Source organism: Genypterus blacodes, unplaced genomic scaffold (genome assembly GCF_046128005.1).
Source record: "Genypterus blacodes isolate CSIRO-AG114 ecotype Tasmania unplaced genomic scaffold, CSIRO-AGI_Gbla_v1 ptg000176l_1, whole genome shotgun sequence".
NCBI classification, from domain to species: domain Eukaryota; kingdom Metazoa; phylum Chordata; class Actinopteri; order Ophidiiformes; family Ophidiidae; genus Genypterus; species Genypterus blacodes.
Window position 1 is genome coordinate 770,588 of NW_027466977.1, and position 21,084 is coordinate 791,671.

The 21,084-nt window shown below is 45.0% G+C and overlaps 2 protein-coding genes across 2 annotated transcripts; both read left to right on the forward strand.

The window, feature by feature from the left end:
• The first annotated feature begins 1,828 nt into the window (after window positions 1-1,828).
• LOC143014047 (protein mono-ADP-ribosyltransferase PARP14-like) lies at window positions 1,829-5,120 on the forward strand. Its single transcript, XM_076167825.1, has 9 exons — window positions 1,829-1,906; window positions 2,068-2,214; window positions 2,333-2,395; window positions 2,455-2,631; window positions 2,884-3,111; window positions 3,313-3,945; window positions 4,030-4,163; window positions 4,339-4,513; window positions 4,747-5,120. Exons 2-9 carry the CDS (start codon window positions 2,115-2,117, stop codon window positions 5,025-5,027), a joined length of 1,791 nt encoding a protein of 596 aa, XP_076023940.1. The 5' UTR covers window positions 1,829-1,906; window positions 2,068-2,114; the 3' UTR covers window positions 5,028-5,120.
• Window positions 5,121-6,994: 1,874 nt separating this feature from the next.
• Window positions 6,995-16,200, forward strand: esyt3 (extended synaptotagmin-like protein 3). Its single transcript, XM_076167831.1, has 23 exons — window positions 6,995-7,453; window positions 8,819-8,860; window positions 9,046-9,180; window positions 9,313-9,389; window positions 9,484-9,553; window positions 9,930-10,019; window positions 10,111-10,166; window positions 10,282-10,402; window positions 10,992-11,168; window positions 11,259-11,341; window positions 11,541-11,589; window positions 11,667-11,756; window positions 11,840-11,902; window positions 12,134-12,193; window positions 13,490-13,561; window positions 13,658-13,744; window positions 13,819-13,968; window positions 14,073-14,398; window positions 14,526-14,624; window positions 14,736-14,867; window positions 14,958-15,063; window positions 15,238-15,287; window positions 15,646-16,200. The coding sequence occupies exons 1-23, from the start codon at window positions 7,118-7,120 to the stop codon at window positions 15,683-15,685; spliced, it is 2,511 nt and encodes an 836-aa protein (XP_076023946.1). The 5' UTR covers window positions 6,995-7,117; the 3' UTR covers window positions 15,686-16,200.
• The last annotated feature ends 4,884 nt before the right edge of the window (window positions 16,201-21,084 follow it).

Sequence of the window (21,084 nt, forward strand, 5' to 3'; positions counted from 1 at the left end):
CCACATGTTTTAACCCCAGGCTCCACAATTACTGGTCTGGTTACTTCAACACATTGTCCACCATATTAGTAACGCAAGTTCAACCCTCCCCTCATGTTGCCATCTTCGGTACCCCATCTGACTCACACCAATTTAACTCTGCACAAAAGGAAATTGTCATGTTCACCTCTCTGCTTGCTAGACGCCGCCTGCTCCTGCATTGGAAATCCCTCACCCCTCCCTCTATTTCACAATGGCTGAGGGATATGATGTATTTTCTTAAATTTGAGAAAATCAAGTACACTGTGAGGGGCCACACGGATATGTTCAATCAGAGATGGCAGCCATTTCTCTCTTACTTCACAGATCTACAGGCTATGCCAGACCAATGACTGAAAACCTGAACACAGAATAGTTTCTTTTTATTATTATTTTATTTTACATCCCAGTCGGGCCAGGACGGGGTTGGGTGGGGTCTTTGGGTGGGATTTCTTCTTTGTTATTGTTTTTTGTTTTTCTCTTCTCTTCTTTTCTTCACCACAGCCTATGATGCAATCTGTAGTTGACTACATTGCTGTTTGACATCATCCTGTAAGAAACTGTACCTATGAGAACATTGCATCAACATCACTGATGCCATCCTGGACTCTGTGTCCACACTACTGTGTCATGTTCTCACAACCTCCAGCAGCCATGGCTTCCTGCTGTTTCAAGTTCAATCTACTTGTGCCTCATGTTGCCGATTTTACCTCAGGGTCTTCGAAAAAAGTTCAACAACAATAATAATAATAATACAACCTTCTTTCCTTCTCTCTCTCTCTCTCCCTCCTTTCCCCCCTCTCTCTGTATAAAAACTATTTCCAAAATGTCCTTGTGCACTGTCATGTCAAATGTCCTGTACCCAAGTGACCTACAGACAATCCAGGTAAAGAAACAATTAAAAATGACAAGGTTGACATCACTGTTGCTACTCTGTTAGTTTCGATGACATCACTGTTGTGATGACATCATGTTTATTGGGTGACATTGGGATTTAGATGACATCAGTATTTTGAGGTGACATGTCTACGGAGAAGAAGGGGCAATGACAAGCTACTAGATTTAGTCAGTAAACTTGCTTCACTGAGGCAGTTTAAGAAGAGAGGAGAGGTCTTTGTACCTTTGTAATCTTTGTACTACCAATATACACGAATGGGAAGGAAACGCAAAGCCAAGCAAAAAGTAAGAACAGGCAAAATGACAAAGGTTGAAAGTCTTCGGTCCGAAGAAGAAGTTCAAGTCTGTATTTAGAGATAGGTTTTGATGGTCAGTAAATGTAGTTTAGTTGTAAACTGACTAGTCCTCCTGCCGAGCCAGTTAAGGGAGAAAGAGCCAAAGATGAAATAGATGATTGGTTCATAAGGTTCATGTTGTTCTGAAATGTGACGTAACTTTGTTTTGATAACATTGTTGAAATGTAGTTTAACGTCACTTTTGTGGCTTTGTTTATTGGATGCGTTCTTGTTATGTCATCAAAGTTGTCTTTAGAGCTTGACACTGTTGTGTTAGGGTGTACTTCCTACAGATGTACCAGCTATGGCTAGTAGCTACACAAAGAGTACAAATCTATCTCTGTCTCTTATGCGTCCTCTCTTTAGTCTCTGTTTGCTTAGTATTCTGTACGTAGCATGGCTTCAAATGTATTGTGGTTATTGTTACAGTCTTACTGTTATCCTACTTATAGTATCCTAGTATGAGTGCTAGGTAGGAAATGTTAGTGGATCAAGGACAATTGAGTTGCTAGTTGAGAAGAGCGTGCAGAAAAATCTAAATTCTGTGTCTTTTTTGCGGGTGTAATCCTTTCTCCAGGCGTTTGGTGACGGATTTAAGAAACAGTTAGCCGGTGCCTCAGGGGTTCCAGTGCCTACAACCTCCTCACAAACCCCAGGTAGGCTACATTGTAGTAATCCTGTAATCTGCAAACATATAAATACTGCATTGTCATTTGTTTATTTGTTAAATACTTGTTTCACCTGAGTGAACGTTGATTAGTGGATTTGTGGATTGAAACGTCTTCAACTAAACTTTATTTGTCTTTCTTCCTGCAAGGTCCCTTTTCTAAAATCATCTCAAGCTCAGGAAGGCACGAGACCAAAATGGGAAGTGTGGACATACAGGTGGTCACAGGGGACATAACAAAGGAGACCACTGATGTCGTTGTCAACTCCTCCAATGAAAGTTTCTCTCTCAAGTCAGGTAGATGATAACCAACTCCAAGTCCACAGTACATGAATGTGACCTCAAGCTACTGTAGCTAAGCAGTAGCAGAGATAAAGCTGGTTTGTTGGTTTTACTCTGTCTGTCTGTCCTTTAGGCGTATCGAAGGCTATTCTGGATGCAGCTGGTCCGACTGTAGAAGCAGAATGCCAAACCCTCGGTAAAATACTTTACATTAACACCTTAGGCTTCCAAATCAGAATAGAAACTGACCTTTAGTTGCTCAGGCTAAACAAGTCATGATAATGACTCGGGCAGGCAACCTACAGTGTAAGAAGATCCTCCACCTGGTCGGACAGACCAAACCGCAAAACATACACGCAGCTGTGAGAGACGCTCTCCAAATGTGTGTGAAGCACTCTCACACATCTGTCTCCTTTCCTGCCATCGGCACAGGTGAGATCTGTGGCTGCTCCCTTATGGCTCAAGAATAAAACTGTGTTGGTTTGGGTTTATTAACAGATTTACTGTTTAAAGTAGGATTCCAATCATCATACATCAACATTAACATCAAATGAAGTCTAAGAAAGTCATGAAATGTTCAAAAGCTATTCACCGTGATTTTTACAGACCTGTTGTTATTCTCGTTCTGCTAAAAATTTGCTTTTACCGCCGTTCAAATGATCGACTGCCGTGCTGCCATTTTAGGTCAAGGTAATGTACAGGCCAGGCAGGTGGCGGATGCCATGTTGGATGCTGTGGTTGATGTGTTGAACCAAAACACGTCCAGCAGCCTGAAGACGATCCGGATAGTTATATTTCAGCAGCCCATGCTGAAGGAATTCTACAGCAGCATGCAGCAAAAACAAACTGCTGACCCGAAGGATAAAGCTGGCCTCTGGCAAAGTTTGGCAAATTTTGGTTCCAAACTCAAATGTAAGTAAGGGACATGCCTATATTTTATATTATAGTGTTGAATATAAAATGCTCACCTGGTTCTAAATACAAGGATGGTAATTCCTAATACCCAGATTTAAGGTGGTGCTCAGGGCAAACGACATCACACACACACGCACGCACGCACACACGTTCATTCATTTGTAAACACTGCACTTACTGACATCTTTCTTCTCTCAGCATATGTTGTAGGGGGAAGTACTGACAAGTTGTCAAAAGGAGATTTTGTCATTGAGGGCCAGAAAGTGGACCCTGTCTGCTTTCACATCTGTGGGGATTCACAAGCTAAAGTCGACTCAGCCAAAAAGCAGATCAACGACTTAACCGCCCAGGTACATAACAGCAACTGCATTCTGGACAACGCCGTCCTGAGCTTCTCCAAGACGGACCACCAGCACATCGTTGACATACAGAAGACCATGGGAGTGAGCATTAAAATCGAAAACAATGATTCCCAAGTCGTAGTCACGATTGAGGGACTCAGCAAGGATGTGCAGAAAGCTTCCAATGAGATGCATAAGATGCTGCGGAAGTTGAAAGATGAAAATGAGCTGAAGGCTCGGGCAGAGATGACCGCCACCTTGGTGGACTGGCAGTACCAGCAGCAGGGGAAGAACTTCCAGAGTTTTGATTCAATCACCAACCTCAAGCTGGAGGAAGGAATGGAAAGGAATCAGAGAGTGAAAGTCAGAGTCCTGGGTCAGGACTACATGGTCACCATGCCAGACGGGCCGGCCACAGACACCCAGGGAAATACCCTTCAGATCAAACGGATTGACAAACGCCAAGGTATCTTACTGTCCACCTTCAAATGCAAACCAAATCAAAGTACATTAAAAACTATTTACCCTATATTTTTTCAATCTGATCACCCTTCAATCTGGATTTTGCTTCTAGCTCCACTGCCTGATCACTGGGATCCCATGCCAGGCAATTCCACCTGTCTTGTCGTCCCCATCCAGCCTGGAACACCAGAGTACAAGGAAGTCCTGACGCTGTTTCAGGCCACGTGCAACAAATCAGTTCTGAAGGTAGACGTAAATTCATCATTATGAAGCCATCACATTATATTTACTTCATACTTTTATGAATGGGAAAGGTCCAGTTAATACTACAAATAACAAGTTGAGGTTTCCTGCATGAAGAGCAGTTAAACACACGTGGCCCCAACAGAATGTATACAAATGTACATTTTCACTCTCTTAGATGGAGAGAATTCAGAACGAGTTGTTGTGGAGGAGCCTTCAAATCAAAAAGAAGGACATGGAGAAGAGAAACGGTCATCAGAACAATGAGAGACGTCTCTTCCATGGCACCTGCAGCACCATTATAGATGTCATCAATAAACGTGGCTTCAACAGGAGCTACGCAGGAAAGAACGGTGAGAGGTTCAGGGACTCATTCATCATTCAGCTTCACTGCTATGAGGGAATATATGATGACAGGGTTACAAGCCAAAGTAAAAATATACGGGAATATATCATTGTTACCTCCTGTTATTGGTTATTATTATTAACACATGATAAGACTTGGAACAGGACCTTGGGAGTATTGTGTGCCTGTAAACGTAGTTACAAAATAGCTAAACTAACGTGGTCTTCTCCCCATTTTCAGCCAAATACGGCAGTGGCACTTACTTTGCTGTTAAGGCTAGTTACTCTGCCGACGACAGGTTTTCCAAGCCGGATGCCCTTGGACAGAAGTCCATGTACGTGTGTCGCGTGCTGACGGGGGATTTCACAGTAGGAAGAAGTGGCATAATTGTGCCGCCGGACAAGAGTTCCAACGCCACCGAGCAGTACGACAGCGTGGTGGACAACGCAGCTTGGCCAAACATGTTTGTTATCTTCCATGACTCCCACGCTTGCCCTGAATATCTCATAACATTCAAGTGATAAAACACACAGAGTTCAGAGAAGTTCAGAAATAACATGATTCACTTGCAAACTTGCCTTACAATGGCTTTTAACATTTTCAAACGTTCTGCTGATTCCTTAAATCGTTGCTCAGTTTTGAACCGTGTTTGATGATTGTTCATATTGCCTCTTTAGATCATTTACACAATAATCACTTCCTTTCTGAGCACTTAGGTGATTACATTACGGTCATTTAGCAGACGCTTTTATCCAAAGCGACTTACAATAAGTGTGTTCAACAAAGGTAGATACAAGAACTTCAGGTCACAAGAAATCGTAAGGTGATGGTCCTATTCCAAGAACGGTTATACTGTTTCAAAACGTAATCCTACCAAATACATATCTTTGCACACTGTGTCATTTTGTTTAGTGTTATTGTACTTGTGTGGTCTGATTTGTGTGTCTTCTATTGTGTGTAACCACAACAGTTTCCTCCAATCTGACGTGCTGGTCATGTTGTGTGTGTGTGTGTGTGTGTGTGTAAAACCTATGGATTTCAATGGAACTTGGCCGGCAGATTTGAGTTGATGATATTCTAATTCATTAAGGGCTGGTGTCAAATTTGGAGGGCTGCTTGGCATTGGCGGAGGTATGCAAGACAACCTGGCCTTCCTGTGATGCAGGTTTTAGCCTGAACTACTCAAGAGACTTAACATGGACGTGCCAAACTTGCAAAATAAAAACTTCTAAAGACTTTAGACGGGACGAAGAGCTAGGTAGTGATGGGTCATGTGCACAAGCATCGGCTCTGGGAGCCGGCTCTTTGTAGTGAATCAGAAGAGCCGGCTCGCAATCGAGTGAGAGCCGGCTCCCAGTTTTTTTCCATTCACTGCTTAGGTTTCACTTTCAGTGCTCTGGTTACGAAAGAGCTTTGTTATTATTGGCCAGCATGGTGACCAGCATGCGGCATTCACGTGAGAATTGATAAAAATAATAATAATAATAATAATGATAATAACTTAAGGATGTGTAAACAGAGAGGGGGGCGGGGCAGACACACCACTTGACTCTAGAGATGGGCGCTACCGGGTATTTGGTATCGATCCGATACCAAGTAACTACAGGGCCAGTAGAAGTGTGAAGTGTGAAGTGTGTGCGTGTGTGTGTGTGTGTGTGTGTGTGGGTGTGTGTGTGCGTGTGCGTGTGTGTGCGGGCCAGGCTGAGCGTACCTGCAAGTGACAGGGCAACATCAAAAGATGAGGAGGAAGGGGGAGCAAGGTGTGATGCTCCGCAAAGTGTGTGTGTGTGTGTCGAGGGGAGCGCGCTGAATGGGCGGGCCAGGCTGAGCGTACCTGCATGCTTGAGCCAAGTGACAGGGCAACATCAAAAGATCTGCCCAATATCTGCCCAAAACAGGGCAGATACTCACGGAGAGGCGAAATCGTATCAGCCCATCCAAGCTGAGGCATCTGACCTTCCTGAATGCCAACCTGCCCTGAGGACTAATGCTGTTTGCTGGAGTTTGGTTCTGGTTTTGGTTCTGTTCTGTGGATTTGTTAGAAATCTTTCGTTCATTTGTCCAATACAAAAGTTTAATTGAGGACATTATTAATGTTAGCTTGAGTTTGGTTCTGTTCTGTGGATTTGTTTGAAGTTTATTGTTAAATAATTAAATAAATGCACAGAATTAGGCAATTATAAGGTCTCTCATAAAAACACTGAAAGCAAAAGGCTTTTCAACACATAAACATTGATCTTTTTGCAAAGTTAAGGTAAACTATAGGCTACAAAAGATCCTAAATAAAGAGCCGATCGGGAGTCGAAAGAGCCGGCTCTTCTTTGGGAGCCGAGTCAAAAGAGCCGGCTCTCGGAAAAGAGCCGAACTTCCCATCACTACTCTCTGGTGTGTTTAAGCGTGTAGAGCGCCTGAAGTGCACCGCCCGCCCCTCCCGTACCGGGGCGCAGGTGTGTATTTTGGGAGTGTCCACCTTGGCTGCTGCAAATTTCAAACACGGAAGTTTCAGATTGACACCAAGGAACTCGGACTACGACGCGACGCGAACAACCGCGGATCGATCACAAGCGTCCACGACCGTCGCAGCCCAGCGCGATCCGCCGCCCCGGACAAGATGCCTCCAAGCGGCCCGGTCCAGGCGGGGAACCTCGGCGGGAGCTCCTCCATCTACGGCAGCACGGAGAAGCTAAGCCCCGCCGTGGTCAACCGGATCCTCATGGAGTTCGTGATCTATTTTGGGAAAGCTGTGGTGTTCTTCTATCCCGTGTACCTGACGGGGTACCTGGGCCTGAGCATCAGCTGGGTGCTGCTGTGCATGATGATCATCACATGGTGGAAGAAGAACCGGCAGTGGAAAGACTCCCGGATCGGAACCGCCCTCGAATTAGTGGACAACGAGACCAAAATGATCCACAAGGAGTTGAGCTCTGGCTTACAAATGGCCACATGGGTACGTATGATGCTGGAGCACAATACCAGCTGCTCACAAGGAAGCCTTAGTGCACGATGCCTTGCTCAAGAGCACTCCGGCAAGCAGATGATGTGAAGGTGGAGCTCATTTCCTGCTCAGGGGCGGAGTTAGTGTTTTTGGTGCGCTTGGTTAATGTAACTATGGGGCCTTTTTTCCCCCAGACCAGAGGTGTTTCCTGTAATCTAAATGTTTACATAGTTACCAAAAGTCTAAACGCAGGAGTCGAACCTGCTGTAGGCATCACATTCTCTCACATTCTCCTCACAGGATACATTTAGTGTTGTTGTTTATTGGAGGGAAACAAGCTTTAGTGTGAATACTTATGAGTTTGTAAATGGCTGAATAAGAAGATGAATCTAGATGAATTAAATCTTATCTTACATATATGTATCGACACCAGGGGCTCCAGGCCGTCACCTGTGTTGCTTAATGTGCCTCCTCTCACTCTGCAAAGGTCCAGGCCTTTGTGTCACAGCTGCACTGAGACAGAGGAACGACCCCTCCAAACATGTCAGGTTCTGCCCTGCTCCGCTCACCGTGGCCTGGACTCCACCAGACATTGTTTGCATGCCAGACCTGGGCTGAGCGCTCAGACTACTTTTCCTCCATATTTGTTTACACCACACCCACATGCGCAGTGACTCATGATCACAGCAAAGGGAGCGAACATGGACGGGATTCTAATGTCAGAGGAATGTAGTGTGTGTGTGTGTGTGTGTGTGTGTGTGTGTGTGTGTGTGTGTGCTGTATCACACATTCTATATAAAAGGGAGATACAGGGGTCATGCTACACACAAATGAAAAAAGTTCTAAGTTGTACAAAACTTTCTCTAAATGTTTTGCAGGTTTCTTTGAGTCACTTTTAAACAGAATGTGTTGAAGGTACTTTGATATCCTAAAGTGTGGGTACATGTTGTGTATTAGTGCGTGATAGCAGAACTCTATTACACCCACAGCTTTGACACGACAAAGAAGCTTTGGTAAGAAACAAATCACAAATTGCGTCTTTAAGAACTCAACCATCTGTGCCACAGCAGCATGCAGTCAGATCCTGGTAGAGGAACAATTCCACTTCAGCTGTTGGCTGCAGCAGTTGCAGCATTTGAGATTTCTGATTGATTTTAAAGTAATTAATTTGAGTCATAAGCCGTTAAAATCTGCATGATGGGCACTTACTAATAAGAATGAAGGAACAAAACAAAAGAATAATGTTCTTCATTACATCAACAATATAATCATCCCCACCATCATGCATGCTGAGTGTCACTTGGATTACCAGTAAAGGGGGACCTTTGATTTCTAGCAAACGTCTAACGTAATTTCATCTTCCCTTCCTTCTCATAGGTTCACTTTCCTGAGGAAGAGAAAGTTGACTGGGTTAACAAGGTACCGTATCAAAACCTAAGTTATCGTATCTCTTCCTGATTTTGGCAGACTGTCTCCCTTTATTCAATTTACAAGATCTCAAAGACCAAATCTGAGACTTGTGTCACACTGCCTGTGTATGCAGCCCAGAGCGTCAATGTCGTGTTTCAGTTGTGAGATCTGTAGTTTGGTTTTGTCTGGTCCAGGTGTTGGAGCAGGCCTGGCCGTTCTTTGGGATGTACATGGAGAAACTCCTCAAAGACAACATCCAGACGGCCGTCAGGCAGTCCAACCCAGCACTCAAAACCTTCACGTTCACCAAGGTCCACTTTGGACACATAGTGAGTGGGCATTTGTCCTTTTTATTTCATTTTGTCCTGACATGTCCTGACCCCTGCCTCAAGAATGTGTCCTGCATGAATTTCATGTACGTCGTCACATACTTCATATTCAAGATGTGTTTGTAATCCCAGCCTCTCAGGATCACTGGGATGAAGGCGTACACTCATGAAGTGGATCGGAGAGAGGTGGTTCTAGACATGAAAATAAGGTTGGTAAGACAGAATGATCCCTGGCCCTGGTAGATGCTGTTCCACATGATGGGAATCCACATGAACGACTCACGTGCACTGTTCACTTCACAGTTATGAAGGTGACGTGGACATTGACACGGAGGTGAAGCCGCCAATCACGGCTGGGGTCAAAGGACTTCAAGTGAGAATCTCTTCTTTGTGTTTTCTCTACATTACACCTGAAAATGTTTTCTAACATTTCTTAATTTCTTATATCTTCTTTATAGAATAGAATAGAATATTTAGGGCTGTCATGATTAATTGATTGCAATAGACTATGCGTTAAAATATAATCAATCCAAATGCATGTAATCGTTTATTTGTCAATATGACCCAGTTATTGTTTTCAATGTCAAATAAAATAAGTGGTAATTGGCAAATGAAATAGGGGCAGAAGCTCAAAAAAATGTCGATTAATAATCAAAGAATAATCAATTGTGACAGTCCCACTCAATAAGTGCTGTGTAAGCGCTGTGTGTAGATGCACTTACAGTCTTCACTGCCCTGAATCATTCCAGCTCCACGGGATGCTGAGGGTCATTCTGGAGCCTCTCATTGGTCAAGCCCCATTAGTGGGAGGAGTCACCTTCTTTTTCATCCGCCGCCCTGTGAGAACCTTTGGACATTTTAACAACTACATTTTGATCTGTTATAATATGCAAGCGTACAAATTTTACATTTTGATTTATTTCCCCCAAGACTCTGCAAATCAATTGGACGGGCATGACCAACCTCTTAGACACGCCTGCCTTCAGGTGAGTTACTCCCCCAGAGAAGCTTAGACGTGTCAAAATGTGTGTGTTTCTGTGGATGACTGAAGAGGAACAAGGTCAGTCTGTAACAAGTCTTACTCCCTCTGTCCTCTGCCAGTCAGCTGTCTGAGGACACCATCATGGACATCATCTCCTCTCTCATGGTGCTGCCCAACCGCATGTGCATTCCCCTCATAGACCAGGTCAAGGTGGACCAGATGAGGTTCCCGCTGCCTCGCGTATGTAACATTACTAAGAATCTGATAAACCCGAACAAGGTGCAAGCCTCAGAAATACATTATGTTTGTGTTGTTTACTGTGAATTTAGTAATAGGATATAATGTGAAGGAGATAAAGAGAGGTGTGAAATGAAACAAGTGGCCCGTACAGTCATTGTTGTGTTATTACCTGATCAACAATCATAAGTTCTACAGGGTTTTTGAAGACTTGAATGTCCTGAAAACGTCCTGGAATTTGAAATGGTGTTTTCCAGGCCTGGGAAAGGTTTGGGATATGGTGGAATATCCAGAAAGCTTTGAGAAGTCATGATTCACTAATGATTGCAAACTTGACAAGTCATGCTCGAACCTGAGAAGGGAAAAGAGTTGAAGTATAATCCACTCCGGTATCATGTTAGGAAATCAGCCAGCGATGTCGTCGCTGGGAGACATCTTGTGCAATCACAGTGTTGAGAGAAGTTCTGTAAAAGACATGGGAAAGTTTTTGGAATGGCAGAGAAGAGGAGGTTCTTATTGCTGATATAATGTCTCACAATGAGTGTGTGACCGATGTGAGGTCACGTTGTTCACGTTGTGCCCGGCTCCTCAGGGCGTGGTGAGGGTCAACTTGGTGGAGGCCAGAGACCTGATGGCCAAGGACACGTACATGATGGGCATGGTCAAGGGCAAGTCGGACCCCTATGCTGTGCTCAGAGTGGGCAACCGCCACTTCAAAAGCAAGACGGTCAAAGAGAACCTGCACCCACGCTGGAATGAAGTGTACGAGGTAGAGTCTGATGGATCCTTACGTTTGTGACATTTGACTCAAAGTGGTAGAAAGAGATCCAGATGGCTCAATGGTTCTTTGTCTGTGCAGTTTGTGGTCCATGAGGCTCCGGGTCAGGAGCTGGAGATGGAGCTGTTTGATGAAGACACAGACAAAGACGACGCCCTCGGAAAGTAAGAACAGCAAGCAACCGCAGCACAAATGTTTAAGAGTAGATATCTCATGTTGCTTCAGTCCTATCGGTATCCTATCTGCTTCAGTCTATAATACCTGCCAACCTGCCAACGTGCCCATCAGCAATCATATTAACCCTATTAACCCTTCGTACACCTCGGTACACTGAATCAAACTACTTTACCTACTTTACTGTAGGTATAATCTGGATTTCGGAGTGGTGAAGAAGGAGAAAGAAATGGATCAGGTGAGATTGTACTTACAGGTGATGGTGTGTCTAATTTATCTTCTGTACACACTCATGTTGATGGGTTGTTGTTGCAGTGGTTTGCTCTTGAGGGGGTCCAGAGCGGAGAGGTTCATCTGAAGCTCCAGTGGTATTCCCTGCAGACCGACCCAAGCCTGCTGAGTAAGGTATCACTGAACCTCCTCCAGCCTTCAGCTCTCACCCCTGCAGCCCGTCTGTGGTGTAGTAACAAGTTTGCCGTCTCTTGCAGTCAAACGACGGCTCGGCTTGTGCCATGCTCGCAGTGTATCTGGACAACGCCTCCAACCTGCCGGTAAGTGGATAAAAGGATCCACACTTCATGGTGTTGGCATGGTGTTACTATGGTTCCTTTGGGCTGCAAATACTTAATGAAGTTTGTTTTGGTCGTACGTCTGTTGCAGTATTCAGAATTCACATTTTCAGGGTTGTTACGGACAAAGATGACCGACTCTCTGTAGGAACAGGCGCTTTTGTTGGGACAGACGCTGTGACATCTGTTTGCCGTTCTTGTGTTTGTCTCCAGAAAGACAACTCTGACTTCAGCCACAATAGGAAACCTGGGAAGCCGGCCAAAGAAGCAAAGGTTAGGTCCTGTTTTAACCCTTCATTACCTAACAAACAAACCCTTCTTCCTTCCACACCAGCGGCCCAAAGACAGACACAGACAGACAGACAGACAGGGTGGATATCATTCCTACAAATGAACACAATCATCATAGATGTATTAAAGCAGACACGTTTTGTTATTTTCCTTCGTCTTGTAGAGTAACATAGCAGGGTTTATGTGTTTAAAGCTTTTGCAACATTCACTGGCTCACACGTCTCTCACTGTCACTCACACAGTGTGAGGAGAGAGAGCGAGTGCTTTAAAGGCACTCAGACGCTCCATCAGACTCAATTTCGCATTTTCTACGGGTTAGATATTTTTTTTTGCAATGTTAAGCATCACACTGTTGTTCCCCATATCTGCTACATTCTGGTCTAACTGTTCCAACAATAATGCAAAGATTAGTAAACTTTCCAAAGTGAGTCAATCAAATCAATGAAATCATCGGTTTGCTCCACATGCCACTTTTCAAACACCAATGCAGCTCAGAGTGCTTCTACAGTTGATAGAGTAAAAGGCAGAAAACCAAACAGAATTATAGAAATAATAAAAATATTAAAGTAACAATGATGATGAGTTCATGATTATTATTAAATATGGAGACGACTGAACTGCTGAACCATAATTCAAAAGCGAGAACACGACACGGACATAAAATCGGACTAAAAATGTAATTCTGAGTGTGTTAAAAAGTGAAATCAAACTAAAATGACTCACAATAATGGATAAGATACGATAAGAGGATTAGGATAATAAAGCCAGGGAGTAGACAAAAGACGTCTACGCTGTGTCTAAATACGCTGTGTTTAGGCCTCTGTGTCGAGTCACCACACACACACACACACACACACACACACACACACACACACACACACACACACACACACACACACACACACACACACACACACTGGGCTGTGTCTATTCTAAACCTTTGCACGGCTGGTATTTCCTGTTTGGTAAGTGTTTGTCACCTTGCTTGGGTGTATGTGTGTGTTCAGGCTCGTGTTCACCTCGTTACATTCCCTGCTGTACACACACACACACACACACACACACACACACACACACACACACACACACACACACACACACACACACACACACACACACACACACAGGATTAAAGGCTAGACTGTTTTAGTCGAAATTCCTTCATATCACAGTTTGATGTGTTTGTATTGTGCGTCTACACAGAATGCCCTCACCAGTCAGCGCCCCCTGCTGGTCCCTGTGTGTAAATACAAAGTAAAAAGTTTGCTTCCTTCTCAGCTCACAAGAAGAACTGCAAATCCAAACACATATGTGGAATTTTCAGTTGATCATGACGTCCAGAAAAGCAAGGTGAAGACCTTTCCTGCTACTAAATCAGATTATTGTCCAACATGTAGATCAATTATCAGACTGATTGATCCATATCTATGTCTTCTGTCTCTCCAGGTGATTTTTGCCTCTAAGGACCCCGTGTGGGAGGAGGGCTTCACCTTCTTCGTGCATGACATCAAAGACCAGCAGCTCAACGTTCAGGTGGAGATTTAAAAATTCTTCTCCAAACAAAATGCAAACGCTGGACGTATTGACAGTGTTTCCCCCTGGTGCAGGTGAAGGAGCAGGAGAGCAAGAACCTGCTTGGCGTCTTCAACTTGGCCCTGAGTCGCCTGCTCGTCATCTCTGACATGGTGCTGGACCAACGCTTTCAACTCGAGCACTCAGGAGCCAACAGCCAAATCAAGATGAAGGCCACGCTCAGGGTAAGAGCACAAGATACCAACATGTACCACAAGGGGGCGGCACCACCTCAGGTCTAATCTCGCATGATCTGATTGATAAGTTCTGCTCCTCCACGCTGCTGTAGATTCTGTCTGCGGAGAAGCAGGAACCCAAAATCAAACCCCTCAACCCTCCTCCACAACCCAGACAGCAGCAGCTACCAGCTCGCTCCCTCGCTCCCTCCTCCCCCTCCTCCGTCGCCCCGCCCTCGTATCTGCCGCAGGCCGTCAGTGGCTCTCGCGAGGATAACAGGAGCCACTACAGCAGCGCCTCCATGCTGGCCACGGAGAGCTCGCGGCCGCGGAGCGCCTCCAAATCCAAGATGCGACGGTACGACTCCCACAGCCTGCTGTCGGAGAACTCCATCGCCTCGTCACGCTTTGACCTCTCGGAGGGAGCGCCGTACCCTCAGTGAGTCACTCTGATCTGACCCCAGGTCCCATACGTTCAGGAAGATTTGATATTTAAACTTGAAAGACGGCGCATACCACCTCCAAGGCTGAGAGGACCTCCAATTATGGCTCTGTCTCTCATTTAGGGCCGTCGCTAACCATCAGGGATCCTTTGGAGAGATCCAGCTGACTGTGCGCTATGCCACCCTGAGGCACAAACTCATCGTCCTGGTGAACTCCTGCAGGTACGTTCCAGCGTCGACTGTGGATCAAAGATCAGGTCTAATAGTGTGAGTTGACACAGTTAGAACGCTGAGACCTGAACGTCTCTGTGCTCTCGTCTCTCTTCCACACAGGAACTTATTCCCCTGCAGCGAGAACGGCACCGACTCGTACGTCCGCGTCTATCTGCTCCCCGACCAATCCTGGTTACACCGCAAGAGGACGCACGTGAAGAAGAGGTCCCTCAATCCCATCTTCAATGACAAGTACGCCGGCCGGATGTGTGCGCCCTCACATAATCACACAGGGAAACGTTTCCATTCCACATTTTCATCCCCGTGTCTCTTCCATCCCAGGTTTGAGTTCGACGTGCCGCTTGTAGAGGTCGCCGGCAGGAAGTTAGACGTGGCCGTGAAGAACAACCGCATGTTCCACACACGGGAGAGGAAGGACATCGGCATGGTAGGGCCTGAGTGTCAACATTCAGGGGACAGGAGACTTCATTATACAAACACTTGATGTTAATGTTGACCGTTGAATCGCAGCTTCATTCTACCTTTTGCACGTGAAGTCTGGATGCTGGTTATCGACACATTGCATGTTTGATTGTGGCTGAACTTCTGCTTCTGTCTCCAGGTCCAGGTAGATCTTTCACAGATAGATCTAACCAGAGGGAGCACAGAATGGTACGATCCAAATCTTTCCCCTAATATGTGACTGAGGGTAGTCTGAGGGCGTGGAAGCCACTTTGACTGAACAAGCACTGCCTTTACATCTTTATTTCTATTGTGGTTAAGGCTAAATGAACTTCAAATCGACCTTATGGTGGCGCTATGACAACAGCAGTTACTTTTTTGTCAGAGTTTCTACTTCTTGTTGCTTTTGTTGTGGCTTGAACAGCAAGTTTGACACCAGAATCATAGTTTCCACCTAATTTGTCATGAAGTAGATAGAAACCCTCTTAGACAGTTTGAGTCATATGATTGGATGAACTTATTGTCTTCCTTTGTTGACGTCTGAATACATGGTCTCTTTGTCTCTTAGGTATGAGCTCTCGCTGCCTGGGCTCAAGAAATCCAACTAGCAGGAGGAGCCGCTCCTGATCCGTGCTCAGAGGATGAACCAGCTGTGTGTGATTGAACCAGATGTGTCACATGTGCTTGAGTAGAACAGATGTAAACTCCACATCCTTAATGTTGGTGCAGGCGACGTGTTCTATAGCTGCTTAACTTATTTAGCTTCTGGAAATGATTCTATCGCTCCACAGTTTGTCACAGCAAAGTTTGGGGTTTGTCAGAAAACATTTATATTTCTATTAAATGCAGTCAAAGGGTGTTTTAGATATTTACATTTTTTTTCAGAGCAAATATTAAAATGTTTATTTTAATGTAAATAGTTTGTAAGAATACATTGAGTAAGAGCCAAATGTAACTATGCAAGACACACACACACACACACACACACACACACACAGACACACACACTCTCATGTAAGCATGTATTTATATAGTGAAACACTTGATCTTGTCTGGTGTGTGTGTGTGTGTTAGTCGTGATTAAAGGTTTGAGCCACTACAATCTGAACTGAATGACTGACTGAACTAAAGCTGTGTGATGCTCTCTGTGTCCGCCTACAACCAAAAACAATCACAAGCTGTTTATCACAAGCGATATAGGAAAAGAGACCTCTCATTACTATGGAGACCTCTCACTATGGAGACCACTCATTACTATGGAGACCTCTCACTATGGAGACCTCTCCTCACTGCGGAGACCTCTCCTCACTGCGGAGACCTCTCCTCACTATGGAGACCTCTCATCACTATGGAGACCTCTCATCACTATGGAGACCTCTCCTCACTGCGGAGACCTCTCCTCACTGCGGAGACCTCTCCTCACTGGGGAGACCTCTCATCACTATGGAGACCTCTCATCACTATGGAGACCTCTCATCACTATGGAGACCTCTCCTCACTGTGGTCTTTCAGTAACTTGTCTGGTCGGAGTGTAACTGAGCCTTAAGTCACTGAGTTTGCACGTTGTTGGGTTTTAGCTACAAGTGATGGTACAACAGATTCTGAGACTAACAAGTATTCAGTCAATAATCCAGGATTTGTCTGAGATCACGGCCGAGGGAAGAGAGAGAGACGAACAACGAAGCAAAGCTCTCTGCTCACTTGATCGATACGAGCTCGTCTATGATCCCAAACTGTGTGGCAGCAGAATGGAAACAGGAGTGTGAGGACTTCTCCCTGCAGTGTGAGGCGTCTCACTGTGGGCTGACGAACCTTCACTGATTGGCTGATGGTAGAATGGAGTGAGAAAGTTCAGTTTATGGTTAATTTGGTTAACGTTCCTCACTAAATCCAAACTAGCACTGATTATTAGTATTCAGCTGCCAAAGAGTCGCATCATTACCCATAATTCAAAGTGTGGCCACTGCAGTCTTGGAAATGTCCAGCAAGTGGCAGCATTACATCATTAATGTGGGTTTACTACAGAAACACCAGAGGCTTAAATGAACTTTATGAGCTGTGTGTGATTACATGGTTGAATCACATCTGTGTTGTTGAAACACTTTGATCGCCCAATCTGACTTTCAGAATGAACTCCAATAAACACTTCAACTTTAACAGCTGAGGCGATGTAACACCATGTGAGTGACATCAGCAACTCATCAAGGAAAAGGCAGTAAGACCATAAATGATAACAGCATGGATAAGAAGTATCGCCATGGAGACTAAATAAATGAATAATAGGTGAATAGGACAAAATGATGAAATAGATAGTTAGAAAAAACTCAGGTGTGTGTCCAGATGTGTGAAGCTGTTTGGACATTTACTGGTTGATGATTTTTGACATTTGAACTGTGAGCGATTCCTGAAAATGGAGGATTTGTGCCTCTCATGCTGACCACAGGACCGCTGGGTATAAAAAATGTAAATATCATTAAGTGTGTAAAATACTTAGAGGCTTAAATCGCTCGCTACTGTACACCAGCAAGCAGCAAACAACTTGGGCTTAAGTTTGGACGGAGACGTGACCTCCAGTGACCCCGCTAATAATCTTACTGAAGGTCACATATTTTCATTTCCGCAATAAAGCCGGGATTAGATCATCCCTCAGCAGGGCAGATTGTCCATCAGCGCATTCAGACGGAGACAAAGGAGGACAGAGCGCAGAGGGGAGAATGGGGAAGAAAAAGATAAAGAAGAAACAACAAAAGAAAAATAAAGTGAGTGTTGCTCTGGTACCCTCAAAGAATTTCCAGAGGGTAATTGGCATCCTCAGTAGACCAAAATGAGACACATCAATATCGGATTGTGTCCTCCAGAAAGCCCGGCCTGACTGCACCATCAAATAGAAATTATGGATTTTGTCTGGAAGGGGCAGGGCCGTGCCAAGCCACAAAAGAAAATGAGGTCACCAAGGGACACGGAGCTCACACACACACACACACACACACACACACACACACACACACAGGTGTGCTGTGTGTGTACTGTCCACCGGCAGATTTACGCATCACAAGGTGCAGAGCAGTATAAGGTCCAATATGTCTGCAATATGTGATGCATTCAGGAACCTGTGTCATTTATAGGTTGCAATGGTTGGCAATGAGGAACTTTTGGTGGTTCTGATCGATAAATGGCCGTTTAATCAGTGGATTTGTCTGTCAGTTTGCACGTAGATATTGTAGGAATGTGTTTACTACTCTTCTCCAAAAAAAAAAAAATTTTGATCCCCGAGGGGAAATTATATTTCCTCACTCAGTTGTTATTTTACATGCATCACTTATACACGGGTACACACAACATGCAGACACCCACACCCCACACAGTCCGTATACAAGTAGATGATGGTGGAGAGATGCAGAGTGAGGAGGGCTGCCCCATGCAAGCGCCCAGGAGCAATTTGGGGGTTAGGTGCCTTGCTCAAGGGCTCACCTCGGCAGTGGCCCAGGAGATGTGCTGGCATCCCTCCAGCTACCAGCCATCTTCCATAGTTCTTGGTCTTCGTGAGATTCGAACTGGCGACCCTCCAGCTTCCGGCCAAGTCCACTCTAGACTGAGCCACTGCCGCCAGTGGGACATGATGGCTGTATTTGTCAGATGTGGGATGCAGCAGCCCCACCAGGTCTTTATGCTTATTAACTGTGGGAAATGTTGATTCATGCAGCACAACACACAACCTCCTGATGTAAAGCTAATGATGCTGCTTCACTTCCCTGTCGGCCACTTTCCTACAATGATGAACTCTCTGGCTCACACTGCGCTCAGATCTGACAAACCCAACACCCTGCACCCCCCCTGCACCCCCCCAAACCCCCCCCACCACCACGTCTGTAGCATTGATCAGCCGTGCATGAAATTGAACAGTGTGAACACAGAGTGCAAATAGTCTTCTGTTTCACCTCCTCTTCCTCCAAATCACAAAACAGAAGGCTTTCTATCTCCTGTCCGGGCTGTCTTCATCTGAGCGACCACTGGGAGCTGCTCAAGATCCACCCGTCCCGGCTCTGTTAGATTACACCCTGGGCCGCTTCACCCCCCTCTCTCTCCCCCCCCCCCACTTTCCTTTAATGTGTCATTTATCCGCCATTGTCCGCACCATCACACGAAACACAAAAAACGGGAAAATTAATTGAAAAGACAAATTTGTTTGAACATTCCTTCCTTTTAACTTTGCCAGTGCTGCACAGCCGCCGCCCCTCTGCTGAGCCGTGGAAGCCATTGAACCTCGCAGCTCTTTGAGAAGTTTCTACTCTCAAACCGTTTACCAGCAGACCCAGGGCTTCACCGATGATCTGCAGGGAGAGGATCGCTCGGCCATTACGGAGGAAGACAGCGAGAAGCAGAAGAGGAATGCCTGCATGTGCGTCTGACAAATCCTGTGTCCAGTATTGATTTCAGTATTAGTGATGCATTATCACATATAGAGTCTCAAAGTGCTCTGCAGACCCACACACCCAAACACTGCTGGCTTCCATGCGTCCTCGTCCAGGCCAGCAGGTGTTAGGCACTGAAAGAGAGTAGAGCAGAGTAGATGTTTATCATCCCTGAGGGCCAATTTGATAGACAGCAAAACCCAACACATGCATGACATCATACCGTCGCCACGTACAGATGATTTATATTTGTAGTTGTTAATTTCTGCCATGATTTATGAAGAATCCTTCACTGGGATGCATGCGAAAACCCAAAAAACGGCCTTGGGGGAGGTATGCTCTCTTTGCGTACACTGTGGCTGTTTGATTTGCTTTCCAAGCGGAGCCCAGAGGAGGAAAAAGTTCCTTTGAGTTTCCACTTCAGCTATCATATCATAAAAAATCAATAGCAATCAGGGGAGATGAAAAATACAAATTCTGCTGTTGTGTGGAGGCTTCTGTAGCGGCCCAGCATGATGGAGCAGGATGTGAGAATGCAACATTCAGTGGACTCCAACCTCGTCTACTGGATACAAAGCAGAAGCTGCACACGGGTCAAACAAACGCACCTCATCCTCCTCTCTGCAGCTTTTTCATCACTGATTGTTCTTTATTCCACAGCTGCAGGTACAACTTCTGGTCTCACGCTACACTAAAGTGCTCGTGTGTTCACTGTGTTATATGACAACACAGACGTATGATGTGTGTGTGTGTGTGTGTTACATCCACCAAGAAGGACGTAATAACCACTTTCACATTTTGGCCTATGACTTGCGTATAATAGGACAAAGAACCTTGTCATTCTTCAAAAAGTGCGTTATCTAGAGATCTAGAGATGGAGTCGTAATTGGACTACTCAGCCTTGGCGGAGGTATGCGCTTCCTGAATGCCGCCTAGTCGTTAGTGCGTGACAATTCACCTGAAAGTTTCACTGTTGCTAGGCGACGTGAAACCTCTTGGACACATTTGGCCGCCTGTTCATAAGGAGCAACAACATGCTTGAAGCCGTTGATCACAACAAAGTGCCTCAGTGTGGAACAGCTGAGGAGACATTAACAGTATAGATGATGAAATAATGACGTCTACCTGAAGGTCAAAACATCTTCATCTTCATCGATCTGTCAGCTGGCAGACAGGATGAACTTCTGTCTCTTCTGAATGATTCTTGTTCCTTTAGTTGCTTAATTCTATTATCTGTATTATTCACGTTTTTTTCCAAATATTATATTTATCCTAAGTGCATTTTATTCATATTTTGACAAGGAATGACAATCCTTGGGCTTTAACAGCTTTAGTTCTGTGTTTTAACGCAAAAGTAGTTGGTTTGTTGTTAGAGATAGATCTGTAACATTGTTTGGACGCTTTGTGTTTGGCAGCCAAAAAGAAACAGTTTGGCCTAAAACCTCCAATTTTCCAAAGACAACATGACAGAACAGAGTGCAGCGGAGTGTGTGTTAGAAAGAGAGAGAGAGAGAGAGAGAGAGAGAGAGAGAGAGAGAGAGAGAGAGAGAGAGAGAGAGAGAGAGAGAGAGAGAGAGAGCTGTCTGCCTGTTTGC